At 54.8% G+C, this 22,649-nt stretch overlaps 1 protein-coding gene across 1 annotated transcript in view; it reads left to right on the top strand.

Moving 5' to 3' along the window:
* LOC139257034 (tonsoku-like protein) overlaps positions 1-22,649 on the top strand; it is an 85,017-nt gene that overhangs the window by 58,690 nt on the left and 3,678 nt on the right. The window contains exons 14-19 of the mRNA XM_070874379.1: positions 2,148-2,226; positions 5,134-5,441; positions 7,129-7,294; positions 9,255-9,430; positions 19,561-19,634; positions 20,944-21,077. Of these exons, the coding sequence (XP_070730480.1) occupies positions 2,148-2,226; positions 5,134-5,441; positions 7,129-7,294; positions 9,255-9,430; positions 19,561-19,634; positions 20,944-21,077 (937 nt within the window). The remainder of the gene's footprint in view (positions 1-2,147; positions 2,227-5,133; positions 5,442-7,128; positions 7,295-9,254; positions 9,431-19,560; positions 19,635-20,943; positions 21,078-22,649) is intronic.

Genomic DNA, 22,649 nt, shown 5'->3' on the forward strand with positions numbered 1-22,649 from the left:
GGGAGGGGGGGAGAGAGGGAGTGAGGGAGCGAGGGGCGGACGGAGAGCGGGAGGGGGGGAGAGAGGGAGTGAGGGAGCGAGGGGCGGACGGAGAGCGGGAGGGAGGGAGGGGCTGACGGAGAGAGGGAGGGAGAGAGGGATGGGGGGGGGGGGGACAAATAAAGGGAGAGCGGGAGGGAGGGAGGGGCCGACGGAGAGAGAGAGGGAGGGAGGGGCCGACGGAGAGAGGGAGGGAGGGAGGGGCCGACGGAGAGAGGGAGGGAGGGAGGGACGGATGGAGGGAGGGAGAGAGGGAGCGAGGGCCGGATGGAGAGAGGGACGGAGAGAGGGAGGGAGAAGGAGGGAGAGGGAGTGAGGGTCGGACGGAGAGCGGGAGGGAGGGAGAGAGGGAGCGAGGGGCGGACGGAGAGAGGGAGCGAGGGCTGGATGGAGAAAGGGACGGAGAGAGGGAGGGAGGGAGGGAGGGGGGGAGGGAGGGATGGATGGAGGGCGGGACTAAAGGAGAGAAGGAGGGTAGAGAGGGAGGGAGGAGGAGGGAGGGGGAGCGAGGAAGGGGACAGAGAGTAGAAAGGGAGGGGGAGGGAAGTAGGGAGGGAGTGGAAGATAGGGAGGAGGGAGGGAGGAGGGAAAGGAGGGAAGGGGAAAGAACATGCGTGCTAAAGAAAGGAAGAACTTGCATTTCTATAGCGCCTTTCACATCCTCAGAATATCCCAAAGTGCTTTACAGCCAGTGAAGTACTTTTTGTAGCCACTGTTAAAATGTCGGAAACACGACAACCAATTTGTGCACAGCAGGTTTTCACAAACAGCTAATGACCAGATAATCAGTTTTTTGTTATGTTGATTGTGGGATAAATATTGGCCTCAGGACACCGGGGATAAATCGCCTGCTCTTCTTCAAAATAGTGCCATGGGATCTTTTACATCCTCCAGAGAGAGAAAATGGGGCCTCGTTTTAACTGTTCTCATCAGAAAGACGGCACCTCCGACAGTGCAGTGCTCCCTCAGTACTGCCCCTCTGACAGTGCAGCACTCCCTCAGTACTGCCCCTCCGACAGTGCAGCGCTCCCTCAGTACTGCCCCTCCGACAGTGCAGCGCTCCCTCAGTACTGCCCCTCCGACAGTGCAGCACTCCCTCAGTACTGCCCCCTCCGACAGTGCGGTGCTCCCTCAGTACTGCCCCTCCGACAGTGCAGCACTCCCTCAGTACTGCCCCTCCGACAGTGCAGCGCTCCCTCAGTACTGCCCCTCCGACAGTGCGGTGCTCCCTCAGTACTGCCCCTCCGACAGTGCAGCACTCCCTCAGTACTGCCCCTCCGACAGTGCGGCACTCCCTCAGTACTGCCCTTCCGACAGTGCAGCTCTCCCTCAGTACTGCCCCTACGACAGTGCGGCGCTCCCTCAGTACTGCCCCTCCGACAGTGCGGCACCCCCTCAGTACTGACCTCCGACAGTGCGGCACTCCCTCAGCACTGCCCCTCCGACAGTGCGGCACCCCCTCAGTACTGCCCCTCCGACAGTGCGGCACTCCCTCAGCACTGCCCCTCCGACAGTGCAGCCCTCCCTCAGCACTGCCCCTCCGACAGTGCGGCGCTCCCTCAGCACTGCCCCTCCGACAGTGCGGCGCTCCCTCAGCACTGCCCCTCCGACAGTGCAGCGCTCCCTCAGCACTGCCCCTCCGACAGTGCAGCACTCCCTCAGCACTGCCCCTCCGACAGTGCAGCACTCCCTCAGCACTGCCCCTCCGACAGTGCAGCACTCCCTCAGCACTGCCCCTCCGACAGTGCAGCACTCCCTCAGCACTGCCCCTCCGACAGTGCGGCGCTCCCTCAGCACTGCCCCTCCGACAGTGCGGCGCTCCCTCAGCACTGCCCCTCCGACAGTGCAGCGCTCCCTCAGCACTGCCCCTCCGACAGTGCAGCACTCCCTCAGCACTGCCCCTCCGACAGTGCAGCACTCCCTCAGCACTGCCCCTCCGACAGTGCAGCACTCCCTCAGCACTGCCCCTCCGACAGTGCAGCACTCCCTCAGCACTGCCCCTCCGACAGTGCGGCGCTGGGTGTTTTAAAGGGATTCCCTGGCCGGAATGGGCCATCCCGCTTCAACAAGAGATGAATGTACTGAGGGGTCTGTGGGGTGTTTTTCAGGTCCTGGCTGAGGTGCTGTCCTGGGATCTGCCTCCTCTCTCCGACAGATACAAGAGGGCCTGTCACAGCCTGGCAGTGGGTAAGCAGACTGACTCAGAAATACACAGGAACTAATGTGACGGTACCCACAGGAGAACACCGAGTGTGGGGCGTAACTGCAGTGTGTACCATCTACAGGATGCACTGCAGCAACTCGCCAAAGTTAGCTCAACAGCACCATGCAAACATGTCACCTCTCCCACTGTGATGTAGTTGCTTCATGGGTTCCTCATTTAAGAATTAATGGGACTAAAGGCAGATAAATCTCCTGGACTTGATGACCTGCATCCTAGGCGATTAAAAGAAGTGGCAGCAGAGATAGTGGATGCATTGGTTGTAATCTACCAAAATTCCCTGGATTCTGGGGAGGTCCCAGCGGTTTGGAATACCACAAATGTGACGCCCCTATTGAAGAAAGGAGGCAGACAGAAAGCAGGAAACTATCGACCAGTTGGCCTAGCATCTGTGGTTGGGAAAATGCTGGAGTCCATTATTAAGGAAGCAGTAGCAGGACATTTGGAAAAGCATGATTCAACCAAGCAGAGTCTGCATGGTTTCATGAAAGGGAAATCATGGTGGAAAATTTGCTGTAGTTCTTTGAGGATGTAATGAGCAGGGTGAATAAAGGGGAACCAGTGGATGTGGTGTATTTGGACTTCCAGAAGGCATTTGATAAGGTGCCACATAAAAGTTTAATGCACAAGATAAAAGTTCACGGGGTTGGGGGTAATATATTAGCATGGATAGAGGATTGTCTAACTTACAGAGATCAGAGAGTCGGGATAAATGGGTCATTTTCCGGTTGGCAACCAGTAACTAGTGGGGTGCCGCAGGGATCAGTGCTGGGACCTCAACTATTTACAATCTATATTAATGACTTGGATGAAGGGACCAAGTGTAATGTAGCCAAGTTTGCTGATGATACAAAGATGGGTGGGAAAGCAAGTTGTGAGGAGGACACAAATAATCTGCAAAGGGATATAGACAGGCTAAGTGAGTGGACAAACATTTGGCAGATGGAGTAAAATGTGGGGTTAAACACTTTGGTAGGAAAAATAAAAAAGCAACTAATTATTTAAAAGAGGAGCGATTACAAAATGCTGAGGTACATAGGGATCTGGGGCTCCTTGTACATGAAATACATTACTTTAGTATGCAGGTACCGCAAGTAATTAGGAAGGCAAATAGAATGTTGGCCTTGATTGCAAGGGGGATAGAGTATAAAAGCAGAGAAGTCCTGCTACAACTGTACAGGGTATTGGTAAGGCCACACCTGGAGTACTGCATACAGTTTTGGTCTCCGTATTTAAGGAAGGATATACTTGCATTGGAGGCAGTTCAGAGAAGGTTCACTCGGTTGATTCCGGGGATGAAGGGGTTGACTTCAGAAAGGTTGAGCAGGTTGGGCCTATTGGAGTTTAGAAGAATGAGAGGTGATCTTATTGAAACGTATAAGATTCTGAGGTGGCTTGACAGGGTAGATGCAGAGAGGATGTTTCCCCTCATGGGGTAATCCAGAACTAGGGGGTCTCAGAATAAGGGGTCGCCCATTTCAAACTGAGATGAGGAGGAATTTCTTCTCCCTGAGGGTCTGTGGAATTCTCTGCCCCAGAGAGTTGTGGAGGCTGGGTCATTGAATATATTTAAGGTGGAGATAGACAGATTTTTGAGCGATGAGGTAGTCAAGGGTTATGGGGAGCAGGCAGGGAAGTGGAGCTGAGTCCATGATCAGATCAGCCATGATCTTATTAAATGGCGGAGCAGGCTCGAGGGGCCGTATGGCCGACTCCTGTTCCTATTTCTTATGTTCTTAATTCATAGCAACACATTGCTGTACAGAACTAGCTGGTTTATTAGCAAAGATTTAACAATCACACCACACATTACCAGTTCATCCGCCAGGCTCACAACCACCTGCCCCATCGTAGATCCCTCGAACCCAACTGGCTGGGGTTTTATTGAGTCTTGTGAACATCACGTGACTGGCTAAGCCACTTCCAACTCAACAGCTCCACAAACCCGTGAGCATCCTCACAGGTGCACACACCATCCTGACTTGGAAATATATCGGCCGTTCCCTCATCGTCGCTGGGTCACAATCCTGGAACTCCCTCCCTAACAGCACTGTGGGAGCACCTTCACCACACGGACTGCAGCAGTTCAAGAAGGCGGCTCACCACCACCTTCTCACGGGCAGGTAGAGACGGGCAATAAATGCCGGCCTTGTCAGCGACGCCCACATCTCGAGAATTAATTTTATAAAAAGATAGGGCAGTGCAGCTTGACATTATAATCTTGCCGTTGTAACATCGCCCGTCTCCACCCCTGCCTCAGCTCATCTGCTGCTGAAACCCTCCTCCATGCCTTTGTTACCTCTGGACTTGACTATTCCAACGCACTCCTGGCTGGCCTCCCACATTGTACCTTACGTAAACTTGAGGTGATCCAAAACTCGGCTGCCTGTGTCCTAACTCGCACCAAGTCCCGCTCATCTATCACCTCTGTGCTCGCTGACCTACATTGGATTCCGGTTAAGCAACGCCTCAATTTCAAAATTCTCATCCTGGTTTACAAATCCCTCCATGGCCTCACCCCCCTCCCTATCTCTGTAATCTCCTCCAGCCCCACAACCCCCCCCGAGATCTCTGTGCTCCTTAAATTCTGCCCTCCTGAGCATCCCTGATTATAATCGCTCGACCATCGGTGGCCGTGCCTTCTGTTGCCTGGGCCCCAAGCTCTGGAACTCCCTCCCTAAACCTCTCTCTCCTCATTTAAGACACTCCTTAAAACCCACCTCTTTAACCAAGCTTTTGGTCAACTGCCATAATTTCTTCTGATGCGGCTCGGTGTGAAATTTTTGTCACCTAACACTCCTGTGAAGCACCTGGGATTGTTTCGCGACCTTAAAGGCGCTGTGTAAATACAAGTGGTTGTTTGATTTTCTCAGCCGAGGACGTTTCCATCTCAAAGATCCTCCAACTGCAGGAGAAAGGTCCCTCGATCGACCTATCCGCCCTGTCCCTGACCATGGAGCACCTGACCCCGATCCTGCGGGCGCTCAAGCTGCAGACCACCACCCGTGAGCTCCGCCTCTCCGCCAACCGCCTGAGCGACAGCGCCGTGGGCGAGCTGCTGGCCAGCCTGGCGACCATGCCCAACCTGACCCTGCTGGACCTCTCGTCCAATCACATCACACACCAGGGCCTGAGGAAGCTGTGTGGGCCCGACACACACGCCACGGACTCACCCTTTCAGGTTTGCGATGTTTCCGGATAATTGTATCGTGATCGGCGCCAACATAGAAATTTACAGCGCAGAAGGAGGCCATTTTGGCCCATCGTGTCCGCGCCGGCCGACAAAGAGCCGCACGGCCCTCGGTCAGCGGCCCTGAAGGTTACATCTAAACCTAGGAACAATGAACAATGGCGGAAAGATAAAGGGCACCCACCCCAACCAGTCCGCCCCACACAACTGTGACACAGGACGAGGCCTTTCAGCCCCCCGAGCCTGTTCCACCATTCAATTAGATTGTGGCTGATCCTTACCTTTACCCGCCCGTGCTCCGTGTCCGTCGATACCCTTACCAACAAAAATCTAGCGCTCTCGGTCTTGAAAGCTCCAATTGACCCCCAGCATCCACAGCCTTTTGGGGGAGAGCTTTCCAGATTGCCACTGCCCTTTGTGTGAAGAAGTGATTCCTAATTTCACTCCTGAATCATAGAAATTTACAGCACGGAAGGAGGCCATTTCGGCCCATCGTGTCCACGCCGGCCGACCAAGAGCTACCCAGCCTAATCCCACTTTCCAGCGCTGGGTCCGTAGCCCTGCAGGTTACGGCACTTCAGGTGCACATCCAGATACTTTTTAAATGTGGTGAGGGTTTCTGCCTCTACCGCCCTTTCAGGCAGTGAGTTCCAGACCCCCACCACCCTCTGGGTGAAGACATTTCCCTTAAATCCCCCCTAAACCGCCCCCCAATTACTTTAAATCTATGCCCCCTGGTTGTTGACCCCTCTGCCAAGGGAAACAGGTCCTTTCTATCCACTCCCCTCATAATTTTATACACCTCAATCAGGTCTTCCCTCAGCCTCCTCTGTTCCAAAGAAAACAGACCCAGCATCTCCAATCTTTCCTCGCAGCTAAAACTCTCCATTCCAGGCACCGTCCTGGTAAACCTCCTCTGTACCCTGAATGGCCTGGCTCCAGTGTTCCCTGTGAGCTGCCCGATGTTCATCCAGTACACGGTCCTGTTAAATGTCGGCGCAGGAGCGCTATTTACAACGGGGAAGCCGCTTGTACCGCCCGGTTCGAGCGCCCGCGAGTGTCGAGCCGGCGTGCAGCGCCCCCGGTTGCGACAGCGCTTTGATTTGTGTTTGCCGCTGACCCTGTAGCGCGCCGTGGTGGGACCACCTGTAAAACCAGGTGGTCAGCACTGTCCCAGCGACGGTGAACGAGGCCCGCGCGATTGTGTTTTGTTTATTTTTATTTTCGCGATTTACCTTTGTGTGGGGGTGGTCAAGTTATTGGGAATGTTTTTTGTGTGTTTTTTTTTGCCGATATTTTTTTCCCCAGGGAAGCCCCTCTTCGGGCGCTTCAAGGCCGGCTCTTGAGATGAGGGTTTCCAGTCACTCGGCCGGGCCTAGCGCTCCGAGAGAGGCGTGTGCCTTCCTTAGCTCACCCCCGCCCCCACCCTCGGCGCTCAGCTGATCAACTTTGTGGCTGCAGACACAACCTTTACCGGCTGGCCGGCCACAAAACCCCTCCATCTGGAAATCCAACCCAAGGTTCCTGCGTCTTGGGGTCCTTGCGTTGTGTTCAAACAGGAGCAGCTCTTGGTTTGAGCAGCGGGGCAGCCCATGGGGGGGGCATAATGGGTTCATATTGAAATCGTTCACTGAATGGATTCTTCAATGTGTTTGTGTGTGTTTGTGTGTACCCTCAGAGTCTGGAGGAGTTGAACCTGGGCCTCAATCCCCTGGGCGACAGCAGCTCTCAGTCCATCGCCTCGCTGCTCAGATCCTGCCCTGTACTGAGCACGCTCAGACTCCAGGCCTGTGGGCTCACGGCCAAGTTCCTGCAGCACTTTGCACTCAGCTGCACGATGAAAGGTAAAAGACAGAATGAACTTGCATTTCGATGGCGCCTCGCACCACCTCGGGATGTCCCACAGTCTCAGGATTATAAGACGCGGGTTCAAGCTAGTGGGAGCGATATCAGGAGATTCGTCACACACGGAGTGATTGACACATGGAATAAACTCTCAGATAGAGGAGTGCAGGCAGAACACTCTCAGACACTGGACACTGCCATAGGGACCTCGCCAAGATCTCTGGGGAGGGAGGAATTAAGATGGGCAGAATGACCTTCATCATCCGTAACTAACTTGTGATCGTGTGACGGGCAGTGTGTTGGTTTATCCTTCAAAGTAACTCTCATCCGAAAGGTATCTCCAACAGTGCAGCACTCCCTCAGTACTGACCCTCCGACAGTGCAGCGCTCCCTCAGTACTGCCCCTCCGACAGTGCGGTGCTCCCTCAGTACTGCCCTCCAACAATGCAGCGCTCTCCCAGTACTGCCCCTCCGATAATGCAGCGCTCCCTCAGTGCTGCCCCTCTGACAGTGCGACAGTCCCTCAGTATTGCCCCTCCAATAGTGCAGCACTCCCTCCGTACTGCCCCTCCGACAGTGCGGTGCTCCCTCAGTACTGCCCCTCTGACAGTGCAGCACTCCCTCATTACTGCCCCTCCGACAGTGCGGCGCTCCTACAGTACTGCCCCTCCGACAGTGCGGCACTCCCTCAGTACTGCCCCTCTGACAGTGCAGCGCTCCCTCAGTACCGCCCCTCCGACAGTGCGGCACTCCCTCAGTACTGCCCCTCCGACAGTGCAGCGCTCCCTCAGTACTGCACTTCCGACAGTGCAGCACTCCCTCAGTACTGCCCCTCCGACAGTGCAGGGCTCCCTCAGTACTGCCCCTCCGACAGCGCGGTGCTCCCTCAGTACTGCCCCTCCGACAGTGCAGCATTCCCTCAGTACTGCCCCTACGACAGTGCAGCGTTCCCTCAGTACTGCCCCTCCGACAGTGCAGCACTCCTTCAGTACTGATCTTCCGTCAGTGCAGTGCACCCTCAGTACTGTCCCTCCGACAGTGCAGCGCTCCCTCAGTACTGTCCCTCCAACAGTGCAGCGCTCCCTCAGTACTGTCCCTCCAACAGTGCGGCGTTCCCTCAGTACTGCCCCTCCGACAGTGCAGCGCTCCCTCAGTAATGCACTGGGACTGTCGGCCTGGATTATGTGCTCAAGTCTCTGGAGTGGGACTTGAACCGATGACCTTCTGACTCAGAGGCGAACTGACAAGTGAGTTAGACTGAGGCAAAAGAGATTGTGGCTTTCAGTTTTGAAGGTATATAGCATCAGGCGATTAGTAATATTCTCACCGGAAAATTCTAGTTATTTTTTAATCTGTCAATGGATTAGCGATAATTTTTTTCAATTGATATTATTTTCTGCTCGCAGTTACAGGTCGACATTAACGGCCTGCTGGAGGTGAGGATTGGTCAAATGCCTGTCGATTGACCTCCTGGGATGGGGGATTGTCCTATGACCAGAGATTGAGTAGACTCAGCCTATATTCTCGAGAGTTTAGCAGAATGAAAGGGGATCTCATTGAAAGATACAAAATTCTTACAGGGCTTGACAAGGCAGATGCAGACAGGATGTTTCCCCTGACTGGGGAGTCTAGAACCAGGGGTCACAGTCTCAGAATAAGAGGTCTGCCATTTAGGGCTGAGATGATGAGAAACTTCTTCACTGAGATGGTGGTGAATCTTTGGAATTCTCTACCCCAGCGGGCTATGGAGGCTCAGTCTTTGAGTATATTCAAGATAGCGATTGATAGATTTTTGGATATTCAGGGAATCAAGGGATATGGGGATAGTGCAGGAAAGTGGAGTTAATGTAGAAGATCAGCCATGATCTCATTGAATGGCGGAACAGGCTTGAGGGGCCGAATGGCCTGCTCCTGCGACTGTTTATGATGTTCTCAGCCCTCTCCCCTTTATTCCCTCAGGATCCAGACACCTGAAGACTTTGAACCTGTCCCACAATGCCCTGGGCTTGAAAGGGGTACAGTTTCTCCTGAAGAGTCTGCACCACGAGGTCCTTTCTAGTCTCGAGATGGCAGCAGTCCTCGGTGACCAAGCGGACAGGCCATTCGTGGAACTGGTTGTGAAGTATCTCGCCCAGGTCAGTGGAAGGTGTCGGGGAGAATATTTGCTCTGCCGTTCCCCGGGAGGCAACGTAAGCTGCTACTTCACTCCCCGTGGGCGAGGCTCCTGTTTCTCTAATACATGTGATGGTTCATGTCGCCCCACAGAATACCCCAGTGTCCCAGACACTGGGAGAACCCTCAGGCTGGGAGAGGAGGCAACTGCTGATGTCCTCGTCTTGCCCAGCGCTTACTCACTCACTCAGCATGACTAGAAACATAGAAAATAGGTGCAGGAGTAGGCCATTCGGCCTTTCGAGCCTGCACCACCATTCAATAAGATCATGGCTGATCATTCACCTCAGTACCCCCTTCCTGCTTTCTCTCCATACCCCTTGATCCCTTTAGCCGTAAGGGCCATATCTAACTCCCTCTTGAATATATCCAATGAACTGGCATCAACAACTCTCTGCGGCAGGGAATTCCACAGGTTAACAACTCTCTTCATCTCAGTCCTAAATGGCTTACCCCTTATCCTTAGACTGTGACCCCTGGTTCTGGACTTCCCCAACATCGGGAACATTCTTCCTGCATCTAACCTGTCCAGTCACGTCAGAACTTTATATGTTTCTATGAGATCCCCTCTCATTCTTCTCAACTCCAATGAATAAAGGCCCAGTCAATCCAGTCTCTCCTCATATGTCAGTCCTGCCATCCCGGGAATCAGTCTGGTGAACCTTCGCTGCACTCCCTCAATAGCAAGAACGTCCTTCCTCAGATTAGGAGACCAAAACTGAACACAATATTCCAGGTGAGGCCTCACCAAGGCCCTGTACAACTGCAGTAAGACCTCCCTGCTCCTATACTCAAATCCCCTAGCTATGAAGGCCAACATACCATTTGCCTTCTTCACCGCCTGCTGTACCTGCATGCCAACTTTCAATGACTGATGTACCATGACACCCAGGTCTCGTTGCACCTCCCCTTTTACTCGTCTGCCACAATTCAGATAATATTCTGCCTTCGTGTTTTTGCCCCAAAGTGGATAATCTCACATTTATCCACATTTTACTGCATCTGCCATGTATTTGCCCACTAACCTAACCTGTCCAAATCACCCTGCAGCCTCTTAGCAACCTCCTCACAGCTCACACTGCCACCCAGCTAAGAGTCATCTGCAAACTTGGAGATATTACACTCAATTCCTTCATCTAAATCATTGATGTATATTGTAAATAGCTGGGGTCCCAGCACTGAGCCCTGCGGCACTCCACTAGTCACTGCCTGCCATTCTGAAAAGGACCTGTTTATCCCGACTCTCTGCTTCCTGTCTGCCAACCAGTTCTCTATCCACATCAATACATTACCCCCAATACCATGTGCTTTAATTTTACACACCAATCTCTTGTGTGGGACCTTGTCAAAAGCCTTTTGAAAGTTCAAATACACCACATCCACTGGTTCTCCCTTGTCCACTCTACTAGCTACATCCTCAAAAAATTCTAGAAGATTTGTCAAGCATGATTTCCCCTTCATAAATCCATGCTGACTTGGACCGATCCTGTCACTGCTTTCCAAATGCGCTGCTATTTCATCTTTAATAATTGATTCCAACATTTTCCCCACTACCGATGTCAGGCTGACCGGTCTATAATTACCCGTTTCCTCTCTCCCTCCTTTTTTAAAAAGTGGTGTTACATTAGCTACCCTCCAGTCCATAGGAACTGATCTAGAGTCGATAGACTGTTGGAAAATGATCACCAATGCATCCACTATTTCTCGGGCCACTTCTTTAAGTACCCTGGGATGCAGATAATCAGGCCCCAGGGATTTATCGGCCTTCAATCCCTAAAACAATTTCCCACCTAATAAGGATTTCCTTTAGTTCCTCCTTCTCACTAGACCTTCGGTCCCCTAGTATTTCCGGAAGGTTATTTGTGTCTTCCTTCGTAAAGATAGAACCAAAGTATTTGTTCAGTTGGTCTGCCATTTCTTTGTTTCCCATTATAAATTCACCTGATTCTAACTACAAGGGTCCTACGTTTGTCTTCACTAATCTTTTTCTCTTCACATATCTTTAGCAGCTTTTGCAGTCAGTTTTTATATTCCCTAAATTCAGCTTGTAGGACCTCATTCCGTTTTTTACCTGTATCGTTGGTACCTATATGCACCACGAAAACTGGCTGTTCATCCTCCCCCTCCAAAATGTCCTGCAGCCGCTCCGAGACATCCTTGACCCTTGTACCAGGGAGGCAACATACCATCCTGGAGTCTCAATTGCAGCCGCAGAAACGCCTACCTATTCCCCTTACAATAGAATCCCCTATCACTATAGCTCTCCCGCTCTTTTTCCTGCCCTCCTGTGCAGCAGAGCCACCCATGGTGCCATGAACTTGGCTGCTGCTGTCCTCCCCTGATGAGTCATCCCCCTCAACAGCACCCAAGGTGGTGTATCTGTTTTAGAGAGGGATGACCGCAGGGGACCCCTGCATTACCTTCCTTCTGCTGCTCTGCCTGATGGTCACTCATTCCCTATCTGCCTGAGTAATCTTTACCTGTGGTGTGACCAACTCACTAAACCTGCGATTCACGACATCCTCAGCATCACGGATGCTCCAGAGTGAATCCACGCGCAGCTCCCGTGCCGCAATGCGGTCTGTCAGGAGCTGCAGCTGGATGCACTTCCTGCACACATAGCAGTCAGGGACACTGGGAGCGTCCCTGACTGCCCACATTGCACAGGAGGAGCATGACCCCAGTCAGATGCGATTCCACTAGATCTCAAAGTGTTGACAGGAGCAGAGATTATACGAAGGACCCCTGTAAAGTTTTTGCTTCATGGAATCCCCTGGGAGGACAGACATACCAACATTAGCGTCCTCGACCAGGCCAACATCCCCAGCATTGAAGCACTGACCACACTTGATCAGCTCCACTGGGCAGGCCACATTGTTCGCATGCCTGACATGAGACTCCCAAAGCAAGCGCTCTACTCTGAGCTCCTTCATGGCAAACGAGCCAAAGGTGGGCAGAGGAAACATTACAAGGACACACTCAAAGCCTCCCTGATAAAGTGCAACATCCCCACTGACACCTGGGAGTCCCTGGCCAAAGACTACCCTAAGTGGAGGAAGTGCATCCGGGAAGGCGCTGAGCACCTCGAGTCTCATCGCTGAGAGCATGCAGAAATCAAGCGCAGGCAGCGGAAGGAGCGTGCGGCAAACCTGTCCCACCCACCCCTTCCCTCAACGACTATCTGTCCCACCTGTGACAGAGACTGTGGTCCTCGTATTGGACTGTTCAGCCACCTAAGGACTCATGCTAAGAGTGGAAGCAAGTCTTCCTTGATTCTGAGGGACTGCCTATGATGATGATGATGATTTGTTTAACAATTCACAGCAACACATTGCTTTACAGAACTAGTTGGTTTATTAGCAAAGGTTTAACTATCACACTACACATTACCGGTTCATCCACCAGGCTCACAACCAACTTGCCCCATCGTGGATCCCCGAACCCAACTGGCTGGGGTTTTATTGAGTCTTGTGAGCATCACGTGACTGGGTAAGCCACTCCCAACATCAACAGCTCTACAACTCTTTTAAATTAACCAACTAAAGCCAAGTGCCCCCTTGTTATAGAGGGCACAATGACTGGAACTCACAAATCAAATAAACATTAAAGGGGACCTTCACAGATCAAATTAAAATTTTGTTCCCTGCTGTGATGATGCTCTCCAGTCCCTCCGGCGCCCACCTCTCGCGGAAGGCCACGAGCGTACCGGTGGACACCGCGTGCTCCATCTCCAGGGACACCCTGGACCGGATGTAGGCATGGAAGAGAGGCAGGCAGTTCAACAGCTCTACAACTATTTTAAATAGAACGTAAAGCAGAGTGCCCCCTTATTAAAGGGACACTAGAAACGACAAATTAACAAATTAAACTTTACAGTGAACTTAAAGCAATTAAATTAAAATGTGGTTGTCGGGGGTGATGATGCACTCCAGTCCCTCCGGTGCCGCGAGCGTACTGGTGGAAGAAGATGCCTGTGCGGGAGTTCTTTTAATGTCGGGTGGCCGTTGCACCGGCAACCACACGAGCTTAGCAGAACAAGGTCTTACATATAGAAACATAGAAAATAGGTGCAGGAGTAGGCCATTCGGCCCTTCGAGCCTGCACCACCATTCAATGAGTTCATGGCTGAACATGCAACTTCAGTACCCCATTCCTGCTTTCTCGCCATACCCCTTGATCCAGTGGCAAGTGGGTCCGAGATGACTGGAGACCAGGCACTGCTATATGGGCCAAGTTACCTATGGCGGGGTGCGGACCGTAAGCTCGGCGCTGGGCAGTGCCCTTCGGTGAGATGGTGAGAAATCTGAGGCCTGGCTGAGGGCAGGCATTGGGATGGTCAGAGGTAACATTCAAGATGGCGGATGGGATAGCAGCTCCCTCGGGAGCTCTCCCCAAACAAACCTTCCTCTGGCCATCTGCTGCCATCCTTCAACTCTCTCTCCCGGCCCTAACAGTGGGTGCAGTTCGACCCCCAAAGTATTTTCTTACCCCTAAAACCCATCCCCCATCCTCCAATCACGACTTACCTTCTAGATCGACCTCCCTGCTCCCTGGACCCTCGCTTCTCGCTCCCAATTGGCCGACTTGGCTGCTCCAACCGATCCCTGGCGATCTCAATGGCGGTGATGCCCCGACCAGCTCCAACCACAGGTTTGGCCCCGACCTTCACTCCTCGCCCTCAAGCACGGGCCTCCCCCTTTGGGCCTCCCTCCCTCCGGCAACGTCCGGGCCTTCCTCCCTCCCTCCGGCAACGTCCGGGCCTCCCTCCCTCCCTCCCTCCGGCAACGTCCGAGCCTCCCTCCCTCCGGCAACGTCCGGGCCTCCCGCCCTCCGGCAACGTCCGGGCCTCCCTCCCTCCCTCCCTCCGGCAACGTCCAGGCCTCCCTCCCTCCCTCCGGCAACGTCCGAGCCTCCCTCCCTCCGGCAACGTCCGGGCCTCCCTCCCTCCGGCAACGTCCGGGCCTTCCTCCCTCCGGCAACGTCCGAGCCTCCCTCCGGCAACGTCCGAGCCTCCCTCCCTCCGGCAACGTCCGGGCCTCCCTCCCTCCGGCAACGTCCGGGCCTCCCTCCCTCCGGCAACGTCCGAGCCTCCCTCCGGCAACGTCCGGGCCTCCCTCCCTCCCTCCGGCAACGTCCAGGCCTCCCTCCGGCAACGTCCGAGCATTCCTCCCTCCCTCCGGCAACGTCCGGGCCTCCCTCCCTCCCTCCAGCAACGTCCGAGCCTCCCTCCGGCAACGTCCGGGCCTCCCTCCCTCCCTCCCTCCGGCAACGTCCGGGCCTCCCTCCCTCCCTCCCTCCGGCAACGTCCAGGCCTCCCTCCCTCCCTCCGGCAACGTCCGAGCCTCCCTCCCTCCGGCAACGTCCGGGCCTCCCTCCCTCCGGCAACGTCCGGGCCTCCCTCCCTCCGGCAACGTCCGAGCCTCCCTCCCTCCGGCAACGTCCGAGCCTCCCTCCCTCCGGCAACGTCCGGGCCTCCCTCCCTCCGGCAACGTCCGGGCCTCCCTCCCTCCGGCAACGTCCGAGCCTCCCTCCGGCAACGTCCGGGCCTCCCTCCCTCCCTCCGGCAACGTCCAGGCCTCCCTCCGGCAACGTCCGAGCATTCCTCCCTCCCTCCGGCAACGTCCGGGCCTCCCTCCCTCCCTCCAGCAACGTCCGAGCCTCCCTCCGGCAACGTCCGGGCCTCCCTCCCTCCCTCCCTCCGGCAACGTCCGGGCCTCCCTCCCTCCCTCCGGCAACGTCCGAGCCTCCCTCCCTCCGGCAACGTCCGAGCCTCCCTCCCTCCCTCCGGCAACGTCCGGGCCTCCCTCCCTCCCTCCGGCAACGTCCGGGCCTCCCTCCCTCCGGCAACGTCCGGGCCTCCCTCCCTCCGGCAACGTCCGGGCCTCCCTCCCTCCGGCAACGTCCGGGCCTCCCTCCCTCCGGCAACGTCCGGGCCTCCCTCCCTCTGGCAACGTCCGAGCCTCCCTCCGGCAACGTCCGGGCCTCCCTCCCTCCCTCCCTCCCTCCGGGCCTCCCTCCCTCTGGCAACGTCCGGGCCTCCCTCCCACCAGCGATGTTCTGGCACCCCCTGCCTGGCCGCTGGCCCCACTCAGCAGCGGAATTTCTGTCGAGCACGTGGTGAGCACAATGGCTGTGTACCGGTGGAGACCGCGTGTCAACAGCTCCACAAACCTGTGAGCACACTCACTGTCGCAGACATTACAACCCCTGAGCGTGCACGGCTGGGAAAATCACATGGCTGTCTCCCAACGGAAGGACCTTGTCGTTTCGGACTGAACCTACAAAAAGCCGAGTGTGATCTCGGCATCTTCTGCTTCCTGTCGGTGTGCGGCAGTGCAGTGGCTGTTACAGGATTGTAATCCCGATAACTCGGAGAATGTGCGAGCACCATGAGCAGTTTTGACAATTTGAACTCGGTTGAAGTAAAAAGCTGGCGTCAGTAAAAGTGACCATGAAGCTGCCGGATTGTCGTCAAGACTCAAGCGGTTCACTAATACTGTCCTCGCCCAGTCTGGGCTACTTCTGACTCCAGTCCCACACCAACCTGGACGACACTTAGCTGTTCTCTGCAGCGGCCCAGCAAAATGCTCACAGACTGCAGCGGTTCAAGAGAACGGCCCCCCAACACGTTCTCAGGGCAACTCGGGGTGGCCAATCAATACGAGCCTTGTCCGGGAGTGAGTTAAAAACAAAATTCAGCCTCATTTGCCAGTGAGCTGTCTCTGACCGCCGATATCGATAGACTCCCCGCCTGGGATTTGGAGGGAGCAATATTGGGTTCATCCTTCAGGGCAAAGGAATTCTTTTGTTTGTTCTGGACAATTTCCTTTTAAGGGTAGAATGTTTTTGGAACAGCTATTTTAAGACTAACCCATTGTTCTACCCTCCGTGAACTAGAGGTGATCCAAAACTCGGCTGCCCCGTGTCCTAACTCGCACCATGTCCCGCTCACCCATCACCCACTGTGCTCACTGACCCGTGTCCTAACTCGCACCAAGTCCCACTCACCCATCACCCCCTGTGCTCACTGCCCCGTGTCCTAACTCACACCAAGTCCCGCTCACCCATCACCCCCTGTGCTCACTGCCCCGTGTCCTAACTCGCACCAAGTCCCGCTCACCCATCACCCACTGTGCTCACTGCCCCGTGTCCTAACTCGCACCAAGTCCCGCTCACGCATCACCCGCTGTGCTCGCTACCCCATGTCCTAACTCGCACCAAGTCCCGCTCACGCATCACCCCCTGTGCTCACTGCCCCGTGTCCTAACTCGCACCATGTCCCGCTCACTCATCACCCCTGTGCTCGCTGACCTGTGTCCTAACTCGCACCAAGTCCCGCTCACCCATCACCCCCTGTGCTCGCTGACCCGTGTCCTAACTCGCACCAAGTTCCGCTCACCCATCACCCCCTGTGCTCGCTGCCCCATGTCCTAACTCGCACCAAGTCCCGCTCACCCATCACCCCCTGAGCTCGCTGACCCGTGTCCTAACTCGCACCAAGTTCCGCTCACCCATCACCCCCTGTGCTCGCTGACACGTGTCCTAACTCGCACCAAGTCCCGTTCACCCATCACCCCCTGTGCTCGCTGACCCATGTCCTAACTCGCACCAAGTCCCTCTCACCCATCACCCCCTGTGCTCGCTGACCCGTGTCCTAACTCGCACCAAGTCCTGCTCACCCATCACCCACTGCGCTCGCTGACCCATGTCCTAACTCGCACCAGGTCCCGCTCACCCATCACCCCCTGTGCTCGCTGACCCGTGTCCTAACTCGCACCAAGTCCCGCTCACGCATCACCCGCTGTGCTCGCTACCCCATGTCCTAACTCGCACCAAGTCCCGCTCACACATCACCCGCTGTGCTCACTGCCCCGTGTCCTAACTCGCACCATGTCCCGCTCACCCATCACCCCTGTGCTCGCTGACCTGTGTCCTAACTCGCACCAAGTCCCGCTCACCCATCACCCCCTGTGCTCGCTGACCTGTGTCCTAACTCGCACCAAGTCCCGCTCACCCATCACCCACTGTGCTCGCTGACCTGTGTCCTAACTCGCACCAAGTCCCGCTCACCCATCACCCCCTGTGCTCACTGCCCCATGTCCTAACTCGCACCATGTCCCGCTCACTCATCACCCCTGTGCTCGCTGACCTGTGTCCTAACTCGCACCAAGTTCCGCTCACCCATCACCCCCTGTGCTCGCTGCCCCATGTCCTAACTCGCACCAAGTCCCGCTCACCCATCACCCCCTGAGCTCGCTGACCCGTGTCCTAACTCGCACCAAGTTCCGCTCACCCATCACCCCCTGTGCTCGCTGACACGTGTCCTAACTCGCACCAAGTCCCGTTCACCCATCACCCCCTGTGCTCGCTGACCCATGTCCTAACTCGCACCAAGTCCCTCTCACCCATCACCCCCTGTGCTCGCTGACCCGTGTCCTAACTCGCACCAAGTTCCGCTCACCCATCACCCCCTGTGCTCGCTGACCCGTGTCCTAACTCGCACCAAGTCCCGATCACCCATCACCCTCTGTGCTCGCTGACCCGTGTCCTAACTCGCACCGAGTTGCGTTCACCCATCACCCCCTGTGCTCACTGCCCCCGTGTCCTAACTCGCACCAAGTCCCGATCACCCATCACCCCCTGTGCTCACTGACCCATGTCCTAACTCGCACCGAGTCCTGCTCACCCATCACCCTCTGTGCTCGCTGCCCCATGTCCTAACCCGCACCAAGTCCCGATCACCCATCACCCCCTGTGCTCGCTGACCTACATTGGCTCCCGGTTAAGCAACGTCTCGATTTCAAAATTCTCATCGCTCCATGGCCTCGCCCCTCCCTATCTCCGTAATCTCCTTCAGCCCCACAACCCCCCAAGATTTCTGCAATTTTAATCACTCTACGATTGGGGGCCCGTGCCTTCAGCTGCCTGGGCCCTAAACTCTGGAACTCCCTCCCTAAAGCTCTCCACCTCACTTTCCTCCTTTAATACGCTCCTCAAAACCGACCTCTTTGACCAAACTTTTGCTCATCTGCCCTAATATCTCCTTATGTGGCTCGGTGTCATATTTTTAAAATAACGCTCCTGTGAAGTGCCTAGGGTTTTACTACGTTAAAGGCGCTGTATAAATACAAGCGGCTGGACTTTCAGCTTGTTGCTGTGTCTGCCCTCGCCCGGAGGTGATCCTAAATCACAGAGATCCCAAGAGGCAGCTGCATAGTTACCATCCCCATCCCAAAATCCCCACATCCCATAGTTACCATCCCCATCCCAAAATCCCCACATCTCATAGTTACCATCCCCATCCCAAAATCCCCACATCCCATAGTTACCATCCTCACATCCTATAATCCCCACATCCCATAATCCCCACATCCCATAGCTACCATCCTCACATCCCATAATCCCCACATCACATAGTTACTATCCCCACATCCCATAGTTACCATCCTCACATCCTATAATCCCCACATCCCATAGTTACCATCCCCATCCCATAATGCCCACATCCCATAGTTACCATCCTCACATCCTATAATCCCCACATCCCATAGTTACCATCCCCACATCCCATAGTTACCATCCTCACATCCCATAATGTCCACATCCCACAGTTACCATCCTCACATCCCATAATGTCCACATCCCATAGTTACCATCCCCACATCCCATAGTTACCATCCCCACATCCCATAATCCCCACATCCCATAATCTCCATCTCCACATCGCATAGTTACCATCCCCACATCCCATAATCCCCATCTCCACGTCGCATAGTTACCATCTCCATAGTTACCATCTCCACATTCCACAACCCCATCCCATAATCACCATTCCCACATCCCAGAGCACGGACTGGTGCTATCATTGCCTTTCACTGGGTGATCACCATAGCAACTGGTTATATATCAGTATGAACCTCAACATTCATCTCCCCGGCCTCCCCCACAAGGTGGGCTTGTGGTCTGAATCAATGCACGGAGCCGGGGTGAGGGGGGACATTGTTCAACAAGATATTATTATCAGAGGTTGAACTCCTCGGTAGCAGTAGATTGCCATGTTTTATTGACCTGAGTATTTCTCCCTCTAATCCAGGACGGCTGCACTTTGACTCATCTCAATCTTTCCGAAAACTCTTTGACAGATGACTCCATCAGTGATTTTGCCAGGTAACTCCTGACCGTCAATGTTTGGGCATAATTGCCCTTTTGTAAAATAGTCTCTCACTTGGCTTCAACCGGACTGTACAGACCTGAACTCCCACACAACTGGGGCAGATATCTGTACACTGACTGGTGTCTCTCAGTCCCTCTCCCTCAGGGAGATATTTGTACACTGACTGGTGTCTCTCAGTCCCTCTCCCTCAGGGAGATATCTGTACACTGACTGGTATCTCTCAGTCCCTCTCCCTCAGGGAGATATCTGTACACTGACTGGTGTCTCTCAGTCCCTCTCCCTCAGGGAGATATCTGTACACTGACTGGTGTCTCTCCATCCCTCTCCCTCAGGGAGATATTTGTACACTTACTGGTATCTCTCAGTCCCTCTCCCTCAGGGAGATATCTGTACACTGACTGGTATCTCTCAGTCCCTCTACCTCAGGGAGATATCTGTACACTGACTGGTGTCTCTCAGTCCCCTCTCCCTCAGGGAGATATCTGTACACTGACTGGTGTCTCTCAGTCCCTCTCCCTCAGGGAGATATCTGTACACTGACTGGTGTCTCTCAGTCCCTCCCTCTCAGGGAGATATCTGTACACTGACTGGTGTTCCTCAGTTCCTCTCTCTCCGGGAGATATCTGTAAACTGGCTGATGTCTCTCAGTCCCTCTCCCTCAGGGAGATATCTGTACACTGACTGGTGTCTCTCAGTCCCTCTCCCTCAGGGAGATATCTGTACACTGACTCGTGTCCCTCAGACCCCTCTCCCTCGGGGAGATTTCTGCACACTGACTGGTGTCTCCCAGTCCCCCTCAGAGAGATTTCTGTACACTGACTGATGTCTCTCAGTCCCCTCTATCTCGCAGCGATAGCTGTTCAATGATTGGATTTTTTTTGCAGCCAATGAATATTGTTGAAATATAATCACTGTTGTAATGTCGGAAATGTGGAAGCCAATTGGCCAATTGGTGTCCCAGAAACCACCTCTGGTCATCTATTGTAATATCTCTTTATGCGGCTGTGTCAGATTTTGCTTGATAACGCTCCTGTGAAGCGCCCTGGGATGCTTTACTGCGTTAAAGGCACTGTATAAATGCACGTTGATGTTGTTGCTATCGGGTGAAGCTGGATCTGTCTCGGCCTATCCAGGCGCACTCCTGAAGAACCAGCCCCCATGGGACCCCACCCCAGCAGGAGCTGGGATCTCTCGGTTGGGTGGAGGGATAGGTAAATATTCCTTGCGACGTAGGCTGCTGGTTGTAGGGGGGGCAGGAGCTGAGGTACGGGTCTCATGGTGTACGTTGCCCTCTCCCTGTAGGTGTTTGCCATCCTTCCCATCGCTGGCATTTCTCGACCTGTCGCAGAATTCTGCAATCAGCTCCGGCGGGCTGGAGATGCTCCTGGCAGCTTGTGGTGAGCGGGATTCCTGGATGGAGGTTCTTGAATTATCAGGTCAGTTTGGGAATGCCCATGTATTAGTGTCAGACTATGGAGGGCTCTCGGAAAAGTGACAAGCCTCGGCTTGCCAACACTGGAGGGTTGATCACGTGACCTCCCGTCTCAAACCGCCCGCCCCTGCCGCCATTGGTCCACCCTCGCGGCACCCCGCCTTCCTCGGCCAATCGCAAAGCAAGCAGGCTCTTCGGTACCCGATTGGATGGTTCAAGGAGCATTGAAAATTTGTGGCTATTTTTTTTTGGAACACTTTCGTCCATTTTAGTTCTAAAACATATTCCGTGTCGGAAGAGAGCGGCGCTGCCCTGGTATCTCTGCGGCAGCCCTTTAAGAGTTGCTGTGTGTGTCGCTCTCAAAGAGCTGTAGCAGACACACACGGCAACGCTCCCCTGCCTAGTGTGTGACAGGCCAAGCTCCCCAGGCAAGCCTTATCATACACAGCTCAAACCGGGCAGGAACTCCGGTCTGTAAAACGGCCAAACCAATCCCCAGCCATGGCAGAGAATGAGGCAAATACTTGCATTGGAGGCAGTTGGGAGAAGGTTCACTCGGTTGATACCGGAGCTGAGGGGGTTGAGTTACGAAGATAGGTTGAGTAAGTTGAGCCTATACGTTGCACACCGGCTCGACACTTTCGGGCGGTGCTGCTCCACGCAACAGGCAACTAATTTGCCGGCGGGGCGCTGGGAGCTGACCTCACGCCCAGAAGGCCTTTCCTCCGCCATTAACACCCCTCCGGGGCGTGAACAGAGGCAGCAGAATAACGAAAATTCAGCTCCATGAGTCCTGTGAACATCACGTGACTGGCTTAGCCACTCACAACGCAACAGCTCCACAACAATTACTGTAAATCAAGTGCCCCCTTATTAAAGGGGGCACTAAAACCGACAGATCAATCAAATGAAACTTTTAGCATTGAAGAATCAGATTAGAATGTGGTTGCCGGGGGTGATGCTGCACTCCAGTCCCTCCGGCGCCCACCTCTCGCGGAAGGCCGCGAGCGTACCGGTGGACACCGCGTGCTCCATCTCCAGGGTCACCCTGGCTCGGATGTAACCGCGGAAGAGAGGCAGGCAGTCGGGCTGAACGACCCCCTCGACTGCCTGGACCGGTTAATGGCCACCTTGGCCGTGCCCAGGAGCAGTCCTACGAGGAGGCATTCTGACCTGCCCGCTCGCCTCCACACAGGGTGCCTAAAGATCAGGGGCGTGGGACTGAAGTGCAGCCAGAATTTGAGGAGCAGCCCCTTCAAATATTGGAAGAGGGGCTGCAACCTCGCACACTCAACATAGACATGGAACACGGACTCCTCTAGACCGCAGAAATTACAGGCGGCCTGGGAGTCTGTGAACCGACTTAAAAAGCAATTGCTCTGGACTGCTCCGTACACCACCCTCCAGGTCAATTCCCCAATACATAGTGGGAGGACTCCCGCATAGAGTGCCCTCCATCGGGGACCCCCGCCTCCTCCGGACGGCAAGATGGTACGCCATGGCGTGTCCGGACAGCAGACGAGGATGGCAACGTGGAGAGTGTGCAGGAGCAGCCCGTACAGGAAACCCCGCGCGG

This window comes from Pristiophorus japonicus, unplaced genomic scaffold, assembly GCF_044704955.1.
Source record: "Pristiophorus japonicus isolate sPriJap1 unplaced genomic scaffold, sPriJap1.hap1 HAP1_SCAFFOLD_799, whole genome shotgun sequence".
NCBI classification, from domain to species: Eukaryota; Metazoa; Chordata; class Chondrichthyes; family Pristiophoridae; genus Pristiophorus; species Pristiophorus japonicus.